Source organism: Dermacentor albipictus, chromosome 2 (assembly GCF_038994185.2).
Source record: "Dermacentor albipictus isolate Rhodes 1998 colony chromosome 2, USDA_Dalb.pri_finalv2, whole genome shotgun sequence".
NCBI classification, from domain to species: Eukaryota; Metazoa; Arthropoda; class Arachnida; order Ixodida; family Ixodidae; genus Dermacentor; species Dermacentor albipictus.
Genome location: NC_091822.1, coordinates 107,138,937 through 107,157,348, shown reverse-complemented (window position 1 = coordinate 107,157,348; position 18,412 = coordinate 107,138,937). Strand labels below are relative to the sequence as shown.

At 44.1% G+C, this 18,412-nt stretch overlaps 1 protein-coding gene across 1 annotated transcript in view; it reads right to left on the bottom strand.

The window, feature by feature from the left end:
- Nucleotides 1–1,021: 1,021 nt before the first annotated feature.
- The window catches only part of Trp1 (translocation protein 1), a 50,950-nt gene continuing 33,559 nt past the window's right edge, over nucleotides 1,022–18,412 (bottom strand). Inside the window, exon 8 of the mRNA XM_065447825.1 lies at nucleotides 1,022–4,696. Within this exon, the coding sequence (XP_065303897.1) occupies nucleotides 4,341–4,696 (356 nt within the window). The 3' untranslated portion in view covers nucleotides 1,022–4,340. The remainder of the gene's footprint in view (nucleotides 4,697–18,412) is intronic.

The window sequence follows — 18,412 nt, the reverse complement described above, 5'->3', positions numbered from 1 at the left end:
ACATTCAAATACAATTTTTTCAATGGCAGCTACTATAGTGTACTGGAGTATAACAACTAGTCATAGCGTCATGGTTCATAGCAGAGGTCAAGTGCAATGAATCTTTTTCCCCTAGAAGGTACAATTGCAGATAGTGTAGGTATATACAGCGATGTGTGTACAAAATTTTGCGTGTGAAATACCAGTGAATGCGTGGCAAAACATTCACAAATATATTTTTTTTTATACCGAACAAGAAAAGAAATTGCAGATGATTACGATACTCCCTAATGTGAAATTTGAACGCAGCTTTATAGCGTTGTCATTTTGCGTTATATTGAGGCAAAGAGTTTGAGTGACACGTAGCAGAGTTGGCGACCGTCGAAAATTTGATCTGCAGGTCGGCTTCCATATATGACTCGCCGCTTGGCTTCAAGAAAGTACTACACCATTCACGTCGCGCATACAATCAAATTTCAAAATAATTGCAAACCATGGCAACCGAAACAAGCATCGGCGAGAGCGGATGTGAGCAGACGATCGTACGAAACGAGCGGTCCAGCTGAGACCCTATACGTGTACACATCGCGCAGTTGGGCAGGTCCGCATTAAACCAGTTTCTCATGCGCACGTCAATGAAGGAGCTGCTCTCATTGGTCTCCGTCGTTCGTAGCTCGTGTTTTTCATCTGCAGCTCCACATTTGCTCTTTTACCTAACGCGTTTGTGCTCGTTCGGTCGGTTACGCTGCCACCACTGCTCGCCACAGGAACAGGCCATAAAGAGGTGCACTCTATAAAGAATAAAAGGAGAAATGTGACAGCACAATCTCACAGCATCCATCACTTGGCAACTATCATAAGGAGTGCAATGAATAGCTATTTTTGTTGACAAACATCAACAACATGATGAGGCTGTGTAATACCATCAAATGGCATGTAGGGTGCCTTGATAGATCCTTTAGCTGTTAAAGCCATCGCATTTGCGAGGTACAGCAAAAAAAAAATGTGAATCCTTACATTTCATGAAGAAACACTGCCACTCTGAACATGTATATGTACACATTTTATTGAAGAATACTTTACGCTCGACACATCTTTGCTCCTTAATGCCAGTGCTCCGAGGCTTAGAAAGTGGCTTGCCATGGTGAATGTGTAAAGAGAATGCCCAGGGAGTGAAATAAAAATACAGGACGTTCTGCGCCATTTTTTTTTTCTTGGGGAACACACCACCAGCCTACACACATTGCGCAAGAGGCTGGCCTCTTTCTCTGGCTTTGTAAACACTTAGTGGCTGAAAAAGAGATGTTAAAATACTGGGTGCATCAATTTGTGCTACATATATCACCAGCATATCGAAGACACCAACAAGTTCAAATGATAATAGATGCTATGGATGGAAAAAGAAAAGGCTCAGCAAATGCCAAGGTAATTCTAGTCCACTTCAAATGAGTGGCAAGATAAATTTTTTCCAGAAAATAGACAATGCTATTGGAATATCTATAGTCATGGTTACAAGAGCCAGGCTGCGGCCAGTGACTGTGATTAGTTCTTTAACTCCTTTTAATTGTGTTAGTGTCCAAGTGTGGTGACGCAGAATGATAACGTAACCAAACAAGATTCTACTCAACACGCACATACATAATTTCAGAAACATACTTGCTAAAAGGTATTATATAACATCCACTGCACAGAAAATGACTACACCACAATCAATGAAGTCTAAGTTGCACAACAGATCCACTGCAGAACACAAAAAGTAGCCCAATCCAGCCTATGACAGTACGCATTGCACCTCCTGGAAACCCTTTGTAATACAACATTAAAAATTTTTAAAGGACATTGAAGAATGAATTTGCTGATGTGCAACAAGGCGACTCAAACACAAGCATGCAAGAGCCACAAGAAATTGCAAGTTGGCAGTAGTGGGGCAGTGAAAAGACTGGCTCCGGTACGTAGTGCGTGTACGGTTCTGCTTAAAGCTTGAAACATGCACCGTAGGACAAAATTGAAATGCCTGTTCTTACAAATATTCTTCTCAATGCTTTTTCTAATGATAATAAGAGTAGAGGTCGAAAAAGCAATGACAACTGTATTTCAGTAACCAATGTTGAATAGGTACAAAGCCTAGCACCATAGTGGAGAGGGTGTCAACGCTTGCACACAAAACAGATCACAAAAGAGCTTGTATTAGCTGTAAATATGTGCCGTCATTTATGCCTGCAAGCTGCCGGAATACAGGGGCTAAATTAGCATGCATCAGCGAGGTAACATTAAAAAAAAAGAAAGAAGATAACTTATGTGCAATACAAAGGAACAGCAACCACCTGCCCAAGTCCAGACAGACAAATGCAGACCTGCAGCCAACGAGCAAAACAGAGAAAAGGATTACAGCACAAGTAATTAGGAAAAAAGCAGTTTGTCCCTCTGTAGCATTGTTTCGCATGAACACTACTGATTAAAAGCAGTAGCGTTCGAGCTCTGTATACTGTCCAAAAGGTCAGGTGTACAATGCTGTTAAGGTCCCAGATTAGAAGTGAGAAAACAGAGAAATCGCTTTTGTTCAGAATGTTCAGAATGTTTTCATGCACGCAGAAATTTCAGAGATGTGAGGTAAAAGCAAATCTCTAAGCTGCGCCCCCAGTTCTTGTTCAACCAGCACAAAACTCGAAATGTCTACTCCAGGTTCTTTCACATTTCACCTGAAAGTTCCTCTGCAACCACAGCTGACAGAAGCTGGTGCAAGAACAATGTAAGAGCTGGATGTCACCACCAGCCACTATGCAAGCACAGAGGCAGATGTGACAAATGTTTAATGACTTAGGGACTGTATTTCTCGACATGACCTCACGATAACAGGCAGAAAATGAAATGACTGCTCACATTCACTGAACCTACTTCATCTGGTTTTTGATAATAAACAAACCAGCTTACAAGGTACACTTGCATTTACATTAAGGCCCAAAATAAAAAAATGAAAATTGGAAAAAAACGTTATTTGGAGCTATAGTCTAGTGACAGTAGCTATGTTTTAAATGAGTAATACCACAAAATATCTAAATGTAAGGAACATTGCAGTGCTTCAAATGTGCTTTTTTGTTGCCCTGACAGGAAGAAAAGGTTTTGTGACTTTGTTCTTAGTGACCAAGCCATCGTAGATTGTCATACAGGGCAAACATCGGCAACTTGAAATAAACCCCTACAAAATGCTGCTTTCCACCACAAGGGCGCACAATACAAAAAGAAGAAAAAAAGGAGATGTACAAAGGTTGGGTGGGGAAACCAAAAATGGTGTTAAAGCTCATACCAGGAAAGAAAACGGAGGCCAGTGCAACCACCACGAAAGCCACCTTTATCGCCACATCTTCCATACCGCACATGCCAGCACAAGAGGACCGGAATGCTAGTTTTGTATGGCCTTAAAACATCCAACATGCACTGGATAGGCTTTTCCCCTCAACATTTTGACACCCACGTCACTCAGAGGAAGTTTCACTAGCTGCTACTCAAAATATTCACAATGCACACAAAAAGTGAAGGGGGTGTTTCTTCAAAAAGCTTGCAAGAAATGCCCACTGTGGTCACTGCATTAAAAGTCAAAAGGGGCTTAACAAAATTGATGCTCAAATCGGGCACTGCTTATTATTGTGCTGCCGTTGAATACCACAGAAGAATTCTTGAGTTAAGAGACGAGTGGCACAGACATGAGCGCGTCACCAGTGGCACTTACGTTTGGTAAAAGGGTGCTTCCAGCAAAAATATACGCTAAGGGTGCACGAAACCAGGTTATCAATGACAAAACTGTAAAACGTTTAACACTAGCATACTGTTCAACTTAATGATACCAGTAGCATAGCTACAGATCAGGGCATGGCTCATCTTTGAAGCACTTGCTGCCACAAAAGGAAATTTAGCAGCATGAGTGGAAAGCACTAGCAAACCCATGTTCCGTAATGACACCTACAATGCCAACCAGAGCAACTCTGTTTCATTAGAAACTTCACAGGTGCCTTCACGACATAACTGCCTTCCCCCAAACTGCCTGCAGTTGTAAACAAGAAAAGGAAAAAACGAGCTAGCAAAACTACCTTGTAGTGTTACGATCATGGAGGCCTGTAATGCCACAGAAGAACAACTGCTCGCTTTCCTTCTTTCAGCGAATTTCCGGTATCAAAATTCAAGGACACAAGGTCCAGAAGGACACAAGCATTTACGGTAAAGTGTGCGTCAGTGCAGCTGAGCGGAGCCTTTCATTGTCCACAGACAATACGAGCCTGCTGTCATGGCGAACCTTTCGTGTCGACGCTGTCCCCCCTTCCGTCCCCATTCCAGCGCACCCAGCCAGCAGGGTGGCTTCCACCACATCAAGACATCTTCTCCTTGCCGCCTTCATCTTCGACAGGACTGTCGACGAGCTCGAAGCCGTTGCTGTCTCCCTGCCCACCGTTGTGATCTGAAGACCGCTTCTCCTCAGAGTCCTCGCTTGCCGACTGGTCCCCTTTGCCGGTGGCGTCACCACCGTCATCGTCGTCCTGTTTCTTCTTCTTGGCTTTGCTGTCTTTTGCTTTGCTGTCTTTGCTGCTAGGACCCTTGTACTCATACTGGTAGATGGGCCAGAAGGACTCGACGAAGCCCACATCCTCAGTCAGGTTGGGCAGCAGCCAGAAGTGGTGCCGGCCGAGCGTGCACGCCCAGATGATCACAAACAGCACTTGACGGACTGCAAGACAAGAGATGGGAGAAGCTGTTAGCTGTGGCGGTCTTTACATGACTTGAATTTTAAATGTTGGTGAACCACTACATGTTGTGTTGCGAGAGAGACAGGAAAGAACGACAGGCTGAGTTATAACGTGGTCACACGGGTAAATTTAGTGTTACTTTGAACAAGTGGACTTTGACTCAATGAATCACACTCTGGTGGCGTGCTGCTACACAGGAAAAGAAGGTATCACTTGGAATTGATGGCAGTGTCAACGGGCAAATGAGTAGGCACCATAATTGTCTGCCATTTATTTTAGCAATGTTGCCACTAAGACAGTGCACTATATTAAGAAAGGTTGGCGTAAATAAAATAATTCAACATGGATTTTGGAGAAACTTCTGTTGTGAGATGCAATTATTAGAATTAACAACTGATTTGCATACTAAAATGGAAGATGATCTACAAACTCGCTGTGCTTTCTACACTTTTCAAAAGCATTTGACATTTTAGCACGTTGCTGTTGAATTGCTGCATGAAGCTCACGTTTTTATGACTATAACAAAAGCATAACACAAATTAAACTCGACCTCTCACTACAGCCCTTGCATGATCGTTGTGATATAGCCTCGCTATCATTATTCCATAAGTACGTCCATAATACAGCGGCATCAGTTCTCCCTCTCGAAACTCCTCATTACATGTCACAACAGTTGTACAATCAGTTCAATTTCATGCGCATATACAGGCAGACTAATTCATTTAACTACTCCGCTCTTCCAAGAGCCGTTCACCTTTGGAACGACATTCCTAACAACATCGCTTATGACAGTGACCAAGAAAATTTCTGGCTTTTTCTAACAATGCGTTTTTCAAACTCTACATAACCTAATGTGTGATTTTTTCTTGCCTTTCCCATTATTAATGTGCTACTATCTGTTAAACACTTTTGTTATAGACAAATATGTCCGCTCGCTTTGTAATTCTATTGATTATATTTTACTGTGTGGAAGTCTATTGTTCTCCCATTCAAAAGCATTTGGTTTGTCCATTGCACAATTGTAACACCACATTACTGTATGTTAGCGCATTTCTTACACTATATTTTTTGTATATGTGTTCACATATGTATCCTAATTATTGTATGTTATAATCTTTGAGTGTACTCTCCCCCCTTACACAATGCCTCTAGGGGCCTGTATCTTTAAATAAATAAATTGCATTAACTCGACCAATCACCACAAGCCAAGACAGCATTGCATCCAAAGCAAGCAGGCAATGACAAGGTAGAGGTACGCAGACACTCGAACGCCGCCAAATAAAATAAATAGTGAACGCCTAAATAATTCTATTCTCGAATCAAATATCAACTATTTGATTGTTCAAATATTCTGTATATCCGGCACAGAGTCCTGTGCAGTGCCGCATGTCACATAAGCTGTGGAGCCCCTCATTCTCGATGTCGCGCACCACTGACGGACCACCCACTCCAGCTGGTGCAGTCAAAGACTTTGTCTCTGCACCTTCGCATATTGCTTGGCAGGCACACAGTCGCTATGCAGCAAAATGTTGGGCAGAAGATGAACTGTTGCATATAACAATTAACTGCTTCACGACAGCGTCACTTAACACAGATTCCAATATGTGTGTTGGATCTGCATGAATCTTTTCAGAGATAAGCTTATGTCTCCACCTAAGCGAAGAGTGTTGTAGAAAACCAGAAGCTGGCATGCTTACTAGATGCTGATTAAGTCGAGCCGATGGTCAAAAACATGAGACAGGAACAGCTGCAAGGTGCACAGTGTTTTGTTGCAGCTACGGTTAATAGCATGTCATGCGACAAAAGCCACAAGCTCTGCTACTTGCCTTCCATTCTGGTGTAGCTGTACTATAAAAATTTGTTTGCACTGCCTTTCACATATTCTTACGAAGACAAAACTAACCTCTGCCGCAGTGGCAAAAGAATGCAAGCATTCATTGTTATCAATCTAAGAATATTTACCATTTAGCAATTCTAGCCTAATGTCATAAAAATGAATTAAAACTAAATTTATGAACTAATAATGAAATGACAATTCGATTATGAACCATGATGCTGTAGTGGGGGACTTCGGATCAATTTTGACCCCCTGGAGTTTTTAAACCTGCATACACATCCAAATACACAAGCGTATTTGCATTCCGCCCCCATAAAAATGTGGCCACCACGGCTGGGGATGAACGTGTGATCTCAAGCTCAGCAGTGAAATGCCACACGTAAGACTAAAGCTGAGAAAGTGCCTAAATACCAATGACATCATTAGAGCAAACAAGACTATCACAAAACCTCGTTAATATGTACCCACTTAAAACATACTAATGGCTAAGACACAGTTGTGATCAATCCCCTACAGTCTCCATAGCACCAAATGTATTGGTATCATGCTAATATTTTGTCACATGGAGACTAATTTTCTCCCTTTTACCTGTTTTTTATTTTTGCCTGGGTTGCCACATGGCAAAATGTTGCCATGCTGTGGTGCAAAAAGACTTCCACCTTTTTGAAAAGTGCAGGGACTAGACTGCCAATGATTCCACTGCATATGCAGTGACGCCTATACAAATACACACTGAAATGTACGAAGACGTGATGGTGGCCTATGAAAAGAACTACACAGATGCTTCTATGGAATGCTGGTCCAGTTAGCTGGCAAGCATGCAAGCATACCGCAAATGTCCTAGCACAAGAATGCCATGAACCTAATACAGCCAACTTCCATTAATTTGATCCTGATGAAACCGACGAAATATGATCGAATTATCTGGTGAGTCGAATTACAAGAAGCAGAAAAAAAAATGTTGCGGAAAATGCCCGCTCAGAAAATACCTGCTCCTCTGGAACACGCGGCAACCTGCCCAGAATGACTGCTTTCTGCAGCTGCCGGAAGGAGGCAGCACAAGCTTATGCTAGCCTCGTCTCGGCAGCAGTGAGCATCCCCATAAATGAAAGCAACTTCGCATTTTTTTTTCTTCAAAGCCAGGCAATTAACTGTACCAAGCTTTACACTGAATGACACAGACTTCAGAATGCGATCTTTGTGCGATTTATGAGCCAGAACATGCAGCAGTAAGCACAATATCTTTTTTTCAAACATCTTAAACAAATTATGCACCTCCTTGTACTTATATGTCTCCCACCTCACAAAGAACTGCATTTCAACCTGGATGTAAGGAACCTCTATGTAACGAATTCCTGGATTTGACTATTTGTATTCATTCCACAACGCTACCCCCATAGAAGCCCCCATATATGTGACCTCCATGTAATGAAGGCATTGTGGCGATTGATCTCGATGTGACAAATTTGCAACCCAGATCATTAATTAAATTAAGCTGTACTGTTACTAAAAATTCGGATGAACAGAGTGCACGTTTTGTAATTAATAAAGCAAGCGGCCACCTGCAACAGAAACCCATGCGCTTGCAGCAAGCATAGTGTGCTGTGGTGATGAGGGTGCACAGAGAAAAGCACTGAGGTGCATATACAATGAATACAGATCAACAGATTCACCCAAGAAATTACTGCCCCAGGCCGAAATTCTTACCATGCAGAATAGAGCCCAGCCAGCATGCCTCAAAATTCTGTATCAACTTTCATCTAATCAATTAAATATTGGCACTTTAGAATACTTAGATATATCCAAAACTAGGCCAACACAACATAAGAGATTGAAAAATTTTGAGATCAAAATAACTGACGTTTGAGCCCATAGAAATGTATGGGCACCTGCCGGGACCTTCTATCAAGATCGGATTAACCGGAGTCGTGTTAAGGGAAGTCTACTTTATTGAACTGATAGTGTTTGTACTCAGCATCTATATTTTTTTTTCTTTTTCTGACTGTTCTTGCCCTTTGCAACACAAGCTGTTGACCTTATACCAAGGCCCTTCGATACTTTTCACCTGGCCCCGAAACTTCCGCATAACGCTATGGGAGAGCTTTGGGGTGTGGACGCTCCGTGCAAGTACAAGGTGGACTGGAGCAGACGTCGAATGGACGCCACAGGCATTCTGTGCATACACTGTCTATTGCGCAAGGATCGTCTGCCTGTATCCGTGTGTGAATATCGTCGACGCAATGTGCAAATCCCCACCCTACTTCTGTAGTGTTGAGAGACTTCAACGTGAACAATTTTGAAACAACTACAATGCCTTGTTTCATTTCCAGGTTCAACTGCATTTGCAACAGCAGCTTAATTTATAATTCGAATTGCACACAAACTATTACTAAATTATTACCAAATTTTACTAAACAAATTATTAAGCTAATTACCAACTAATAAAAAGTAACGAAGCTAACCAATTAACTAACCATCAAATAGGTAATACTAAACTAATTATCAATATCAACGTAATAACTAACCTAACTTACAAATCTAACTACATTAACTAACTAAACTCAATAATAAGTAACGTAACAAACTAAAGTAACAAAACCAACTCAACCAACAATCTAATTACATAACAATAAGTAACACACCAGCTAAACTAACCAAATATATAAGGTAACCAGCAAAACTAATCATACTAACAAAGCTAACCAACTGATTAAGTTATATAGCTGAAATAAAGTTATTTACTAATATCCTAACTAAATTAACTAAACAAATATAATTAACTTACTAGCTGATCAACTAACTAACTAACAGAAGGAACTAGCTAATAAAATATAAATGACTTATGAAACTACCTAACTCGACAAAGTGCAAATAGAGCCAGCCGCACGAAACGGTTTGTGCAAGGAAGGCTACTAGGGGGGAGGGGGACGATGTCAATCATTATATGATTCCATGTATAATTTACACAAATGCGGTGCACCTTAAATTACTTTTTCCAAGAATTCCCATAGCATGTTCACTCTACAAACATGCTGAAATAAACGTGGGAGAAGCACCTTTCCTAGTGAAAGATTAGCATGATCCTGCAGCCCGGCCATCTGGTGCAGCACTTCCACTTACACCAGTATGTCCCTGTATGAAACTTTTAGGGAAGTTTCATGACCAGATGAATGTACTGAAGGACCCTGTTGATACTTATGTGGCTTGTTTCAGGTTTTACATTGTGTACATATTATGTGTCTTATTTTACAGTGAGCATACTGCCTGTACGCATTGATTATCCTACGAAGATGCCCTTCGTGTTACAGTCCTTGATGGAACTGACAGTATTGACAAAAAAATTTATAAGAAGTTGATAGCTCTGCTAGCGCCACTCTGTGGCAAGCGGAGGGGCCTATGAAGCTTTTGCACATGCATTGTAACAACAGGTGGCACCAGTAGCTGCCTGTTTAGGCTGGTGCTTTGGTTAACACGACAGGTGTGGCGATGCGAGTACCCACAATATTCTGGCTGCTCTGTAGCCACGTGTATCGACGGCGTTGGTTTGCTTTGAAGATGAGTTCCGCAGTCAGAAAGTGTAAAGTTTAGTCTCTTGATCACAAACCGTCTATTGTGAATGCAATTTCCGGGGGTCAGAAAAGGAAGGATGTCGATACTAGGTTCAACATCCCAGCCAGCTTCCTACTGACAATTTTGAGTTTGCAAGAAAGTGCCCACAGTGCAGTGGAGTCAAGCACAAGTTCCAAGAAAAAGAAAGAAAGTTGAAGATGCTGATGAACAGCTACGTGTGCAAGGCTATGTTTACTTGGATTCTGGATGCATGGGTGCGAAACATGCCCATAAGCGATGCGATCTTGAAACAAGAAGCTAAGGATTTTGCATCTAGCCGAGCCACAATGACTTCAAAAGAAGCAACGGCTGGTTGCAAGGATTAAGGCCACAACGGTGTGATCGGGAAAGTGATTAGTGGTGCATCTGCCTCCACAGGCAGCGATGCTTCGGCTTCATGGGTGGCTGAGAAGCTGCTAGACATTTTATGTTGCCACAAGGCAGCTGATGTGTACAACGTTGACCAGATGGCTGTTTTATTTGATGTTGCCGGGTTGCACACTGGCGCTTAACACTTTCCTGCCAGCAGGGAAAGCAGTAGTTTTTGGGTAGTTTATTAAATATCTTTTTTTCTTATCTTAGATTATGCTTGATACTAAAATGTACGTTATCAAATTGAAGAGGAATAAATTCTCTTTCCAATGGCACAATTCTCAAACAACAAGTTTATTTTAAACATTTGAAAAAAAAAATAAACAAAGATTGCGTGGCAAGAAAAAAAAGCTATATAAAAAGATTCCTCGACAATTACGCTTCTTCGTAATGCAATCTATGAGCGCCGCTGCTGCCTTACTTCAAGAGGCAATCACATTCAGAACATGCAGTGCCAAATGGAGGCGGTTCTGCGTTTTGGATTAGACAGCACACACTGCGATCCGCCGCTATCGAGCCGGCACTCTGGCGACGTGCCATCGTTTAGTGGGTCACCGCTGCGAAGAGGAGGGGAGGGAGATGGGCAAATATTATTTAATGTTTCTTCTAAGGTGGGATGGGGAAACGGGTGGAGGACAGGGGTACTGAGTTTTTGAGCAGAGGTCACACACTCATTCACTCACAGAGAGGCCTCAAGGTGGCCACACAAGGTTGTGGTGGGAAGTAGAAGTAAGAGGATGAAATGCTATAACTGTCTTTCGAGTCACCACAATGACACTGTGCCAGGTAAAGGGACGTATAGGGCAAGAGTAGAGGCGGGAGAAGGACAACCAGGCACAACCACTGCCAGAGGTGACTAATGCCACTGAGGAAACCGCCCCGCAAACGGGTAAGTGAGGGGCAGGACTGAGAGCCATACAGCCATGCGATGTGGAGACAGAGGAGCGGAGAGCCGTGGATCACGCACGAGGTGGCAAGGAGTGCCCGCTGCCGGTACCGCGGCAGTGAAACGACAGCAGGAGAAAGGACGGCGAGGGCGCAGTGGAAGGTAGCAGCGAAAGTCATTGCAACAGCGCTGCTCAGAGGAAGAGGGCGAGAGGACAGGTGAGAACACGTGATCCGGTTTTTAAGGACAGGGGAAGAGCAAGGCTCGCGTGAGAGATGGCACCAGGAGCGCATGCAGCTAGAGAAGCACACTGGCCCCGGCTACAGTGCTGGTTGCGGCGAGGCACAACGCCGACGCAAAACACGGCAGCGGGCGCCAAGGAGCTGTGCTCTAAAACGTCATTGTTGCTTCATACAGAAAAACTTTAAAGAAAATTTCAGAATATACATTTTCCACACGAAGGACCTGTGCATATTCCAACAAATATCACCTTTCTATGCAAAAAAAATTTTGGACATAAAATAAAATGTTAATTTTATTGACTAGCCTTAATGTGATGCCAAGATCACCTCCTGGCCAAAGGCTGTTAACAACCTGCAGATAAGAACTGTGACCTTTAGAACACAAAGCATATCTTTATATCAGTGCACAGCAGCTTTGCAATGATTTGGTGAAGAAAGCGAGACACGGTTTGGGAATCTGATAAACAGAAGTTGTCTTGCGTATTAGCACTGCTTCCAAAGTCCAAAATTTCACGTGCAGATGCATTAGAATCAGTTGCAATGGGATGTTTCTGTGCATCAGCAATGTGCGACGTTGACCCCATCTTGGAAACTACAAGCGCTCATTGCACCAGCCACACCCTTCCTCCGAAGGAGTTTTAAATATCTGCGCATGGCGGAAACCCGAAACAGACTAAATGGTTCCTAAATAATTCAATAAATGGTGCCAGCTGTCTAAGAGCGCTCGGAAAGCGGCAAAGTGTGAATTTCGAATCATCGAAAGTGGACTATCGATGGGAATAGGCACGGATAGGAAAGTGTTAAAGGACAGTGCTGTGGTGGCAAACAAAGGAAACTATGTGTGATGGTTTTGCTTTGTGCCAGCAGCAACGGCAGTGACAAGCAATTACTCTCAATTATTGGAAGAAATGTCTGGCCTAGAAGCTTTAAGAGGAAGCTTTAGCTTGAACCCAACTCCTATGTGGCCTATTCAAAGAGGTGCAAACCGCAAGAACGTTTTTCTGAGATAACCCCTGGACCGATTATAATGAAATTTATTGCATTTGAGAGAGAAAGTTAAATTCTAGTGACTGTTGGAAGCAGAATTTTGATTTAGGGCCTGAATTGTGTTAAAAAGATTTTCAAAAATTCAGAAGCTCGAAATAAATAGAAGCACAATGTTTACAAATTAATAACTCCGCATCAAGGGCAGATATTGCAGTTCTGTAAATGGCATCCACTAGATCATTGAAAGCGGACAAATTCAATATGTTATTTTATATCTTAAGTGAATTTGTTACGTTGTGTACAAGGATTCTGCACAACCTGTATGTTTATATTACTAAATTTTTTTAGATTCATGTGTAACATATAAATTTTGTCTGCTTTAGATGCCCTCTTAGATTCAATTCACAGAATTTTGATACCATTTTTCATTACTGAGTTACAGAGTTGTAAACTTGATAGTTTCATTTTTTAAAAATAATCGATTTTTGCCACTTTTTGATAAAACATTGACGACCTAAATAAAAGATTCGAAACCAACAGTCACTAGATTTTAAGTTTTTCTTTTGAATGCATTAGAGCTCGCTAAATTCGGTGCAGTGGTTGCCGAGAAAAACGAATTCTCCTTTTACATGTATTTAGATAAGAGCACCCGAGCTAACGCTTTCCCTTAAGGGAAGAAAGTGAATACTAGTTACATAAGTGGCCAAATCTGAAGCAAGGATGTTGCGGGCACTCCCATCTGACTCGTTAAAGGAGGTCAATCAACCAAGACGTCAAGCAACAAGGCTGCCAAATCTCCTTGCTGATAGACAATTGATCCGCACACCATGACGAGATCGAGCTACAGTATTTTCCTGCAAACTGAACGTCTCTAATACAGAATTTTGACAAAGCGGTTATTGACAGCTTCAAGTGCTGCTACTGTTGCCGGTTCATACGAAAGATTCTTTTGGACATCTGCCTTGAACAGCAGATGAAGATTGACATCTACCAAGTGATTGAGATGCTTGCCGCTTCATGGCAGGAAGCCAGTACACAGACCATATCGAATTACTTCGTCAAGACCCAAATGAGCAAAATGGTCCAAGCTAGAGCCTGCGAAGACAAAGAGGAGCCTTCAAGCCCACCTAATGTCACAGAAGTGTGGGATGCACTAGGTGTGAATGACGGAGTGCCCAACGACATTGAACTTGGCGACTTTTTGTATGCCGACAATGGTACCGTATCTACAGACGAGGTGTCAGACATGCTGCTAGTAGAAGGCATGAAAGATCTCAGTGACGGCAATGGTTCATCAGAGGCAGATGCACTGTTCGCCGGGCCTACCATGAGGTACGTGATGAATGCAGTGAAGGTTATGCACCGAGTGGTGGAACAGCCATTTCACCTTTCAGCACAGGTCCTGGTGCAGGCAAAAAGTCAATCTGGCGCAGCAGCAGCAAGCACTTTTGGTGCAGGGTCCAACGCACATGTGCTTGCCATATACCATGCAAATAATAACTGATGTAGTTGATATGCTGTGGAGATAGGTTTGCGCGAGGTTTACACTGCAAGTGCGGTCAGTATAGGACATGACACTCCTCTACATCACGACGCACAAAGGGCGCCACAGCCAGACTCGTCGATACGGTGCAGAGAAGGCACCACAGACAGATCATCAACAAACGCGTGTTTATTAACGGACAACTGCAACGAAATTTCACTTGGGCTAAATTGATTATAAATGCCTAGTGTGGACTTTCAAAGTAATCTTTGCAAAGCCGTGAGGCTAGTACCATATTTACTCGCATAATGATCGCACCCCTGAATTTTGTCGTCAAAATTCGATTTTTAAAAAATTTCCTGTGTAATGATCGTACCCCGAACTTGCCGCAGCGATATGTCGTGTGCTAAGTCTAGCTAATGATGATCGCGCTTACCATCTGTCGAATGCTATGCGAACGACTCTTCAAGACATACCAAGCAGTCTGCATGCACCAAACATACTTAAGTAGATGCCTCCATTTCATTACTTTCATCTCTTTCCGCACTTCCATGACTAAAAAAAAAAAAAAAAGCTGCAACCAAACTTGCCTTTATTATGTGTAGGCTTTATAATGGTTGTGGTCAACAACAACAAAAAAGGTGCCTTTCGATTCTTCTCATCTGCACTTGTGGGCACGCAACAAATCGCAAGCGGCAACGATAGTAGCCACGTTTACACTGATACGTTAAAAGTGCACCCTATTCATACGCTGATGCTTGTAACGCACCTAAGATATTCACCCGCTCTTAGTGGAAACGTGCCGTATTAGGATCCGAAAATTCGGACATGCTCGATTATTCGGCGCGCTTCGCGGCACCGCCATTCTCCCCATAGAACATAATGTATAACAACTGCCGAAAGTTCAGACACCTTGCAACCTCTCATCTGATTTTTCTGACACTCCTTGAGCCAACTCGATCGAGAGCACCATGCACCGACTCTGACCGATGCATGGTTCGACTTGCTGAATGCCCTTTTTGTTTTGAACAGAGCCTCCTTGCTGCCTTACAAAGTGGCGCTACTGCCAATGCCTCCTTTACTAGATGCCTGCCGTGTTGTCTGGTAAACTCGGCTCCGTGCCCTTTCCCTTTTTTCGTTGCCGCGAAAAGGCAACGAACGCCTCTCATGACGAACGCCTGCAACTTAGATCACGTGCTGCGGCCTCTGAGATTACCATGGCATCCGTCACCTTCTCGGAGGCCCGCCATAACGCTCGCTAACAGATGCCTGTGCATATAAAGCGCTGGCGCATGCATTCAGCCGTCGCTGCCACATTCGCCGGACGTTAAAAAGGCAACGAGTGCCGCCTCACGGAATCTGTGCTGAACTAAGGGAAACACCGCTACAATGGGAAAGCGAGCAACGCGGTGGGCATCTAGTAAAGGAGGAATTGCTACTGCAAATCCCCGCTCATCATCATCGTTTCTGCCTGGTTTGATAGAGTGGTTCTACAGCAGTTCCGGTTTCAGCTTAGTAAGCCATGTCAAGACAATCCAGCAGCTGATTTGTTTCTTCGCGCAGGACGCTGCGAGCAGGCCACGTTTTTCGTTTGTGCGACTGGTGTTGGCATAGTGGTGTTTGCTTTGTGTGCTGTGTCGAGGTTCCAGTGATCCAACGCAGCATATGAAAACATCGCGTCAAGTGTCTAATGGCGCCGACAGTGCCCATGCAGACTGCGCCGGGGAATGCCGGCAAACGGGTGCCGGGAGGCCTAAGATTTGTCGCCTTCCGATGTGCTCCCTACAGACGCGGAAAATGTTCTGTCGAGACTTGCGCAGTGGTTGCATTGCAATTCCGAACACCGTCTTATTTGACAGTTTCACAGGTGCTGGCACTTCTGTACTGACATGCACAGAACTCGACGACGGCGAGATCATTCGTCAGGTTTCTGCTGCACTGCTGGATGATGACCGAGTTGGAAGTTGACGCACCATGTGCTACGCTGCCGTCGCATGTGGAGCGTGTACAAGCAGTGACTGTACTTTCAGCCGCCTATAGTGACCGTACGACCCGCTCCGAGATTCAGGCTTATCTGATTGCACGTAAACGGAACAGCGTGCAACAGTGCATTCATGATTTCTTCAAGCCTACTGTCGAGCCCGAATAAGTGCGTGCAAATAAAGGATTTCATTTTTTTTCCCCTTAATCTGCTTTTTCGGACATCTGTTTATTCGGACATTTTTGCAGTCCCCGTCAGGTCCAAATAAACGGTCGGCGACTGTACCGCAGTTTCCGCAGCATGCCGGCCATGTGTTCCTATGTCACGGGCAGCTAAGTGCGCTCATCTATTTCTGTCCCCTCAAAGTGGACATGGCTACGTTATTGCCGCAAACTTGCCGATATTAATGATATTATTCATTACTGATATGGAAGAAACTGTTTCAATGGATGTAGTGTACTCACGAGAAGAAAAAAAATCGTGTTCAGCACGTTTGGCTTGCTCCGCTGGCCCCCATTCTTGTTTTGGTGTCCCACAGCAAATGTGGGACGAAAATTTTTTTTTTCCGCAGGAAATTTAACCCGCGCAATGATCGCACCCCTGATTTTGCGTCAATTTTTCTGACAAATAAGTGTGATCATTATGCGAGTAAATACGGTAACTGCCAAATTTTGTTATTACCAGCTATTATATAGCACCTATGCAGACAATAATACAGTCGAACACGGATATATCGAACCCACATATATTGAATTATTGTCTGTATCGGACTCGTAAATTATCCCCTTGAAAATTCTGTGTTAAAGTATAGAAATTCGTACGTTTATATCGAACGATATTTTTACCCGCCATTGGATATATAGAACACCGCGCGATCTCGGCACTCGCTGCACCCGCGAGCTCCGCGCCTCCCCCGAAAGGCTCGGAAAATGCGAGAGCGAGAGAGGCTCGGACTGTACTCCCGCTGCGCCCGCTCTCCGCGGAACTGCATTTATTTTTCTCTCTCTCTCTCCCAATGTCTCTCATCCTTCCCCCGCATAGCCAGGAACGAAGGCGCCGGCGGCCTCTTCCTTTTGCCTATTTTTTTTCTTGTTGCTTGGCTCAGCCAACCTCCGCTCGTGCCTTTCGTACGTCGCTGTCGCCCTCGGAGGTGGCCATCGCGAGCGCTTTGTTGGCGGAGGTGGCGCACGTGAATTCTTGTGTTTTGTGCGCGTTCTTGTGTTTTGTTTTCATTATTGTTTTGCGTGCGTCTCATGACACGTGTGACTGGATCGTGGTGAGCTGACGCGGAAGCAATGGCCGCAGCAAGCACAAGCAGCGTCAAGAAGCGCAAGAACCTGGACTTTGCGACAAAGCTGAAAGCCATTCAGCGTGTTGAGGCGGGCGAGAAAAGTGCGACAATGGCAGACGACTTCGGGATTCCTCGGAGCACTCTAAGCACCTTGTTAAAAAACAAGGCGGACATAAAGTCGAAAGCGGTGGAGCAACAAACATCCGGAGCTTGTCGTGTGCGCACTCCTGCCCACGAGAAAGTTGAAAAGGCCCTCTATGCGTGGTTTTTAGAGGTGCGGGATAAGAACATTCTGGTGGATGGCCCAATGCTAATAACTAAAGCTAAATGGTTTGCTGCTGCACTCGGTGATGACAACTTCGCCGACAACACAGGGTGGCTGCAGAGGTTTAAGAACCGCCATAAGATAGTTGGCAAAACCATTTCTGGGGAAAGCGGAGCCGTCATCAGCCAGGATATCCAGCAGTGGATTTCGAAGGAATGGCCGGAAATTTGCGCGAAGTTTTCACCCGCGGAAATCTTCAACGCCGACGAGACCGGGTTGTTTTGGCAGATGCTGCCCAGCAAGACGCTCACACCGGGGCACCACGTGTCACGGGGGCAAGATGAGCAAAGTCCGCGTGAGCGTTCTGCTCGCTGCTAACATGGATGGCTCTCAAAAGCTCCAGCCCTTTGTGATCGGCAAAGCAAGGGCACCGCGCTGCTTCAAAAACTGTAAGCAGCTCCCCGTTCGCTACGCCTTCAATAAGAAAGCGTGGATGACGCGTCAGCTGTTTACGGAATGGCTGCAAGCGTGGGACGCCGAATTGGGCAAGTTGGGGTGTCACGCTTGCCGTCTCGTCGATAATTGCTCGGCCCATCATACCACCTGCGAGCTCGAAAACATCACGCTGCCGGCGAACCCGACAGCAAAGTTGCAGCCGCTCGACCAGGGCATCATTAAGTCCTTCAAAGTCGGATACAGGAGGCGACTCATTGATAGGCTTTATGAACCTCTGCATGGGCTCCG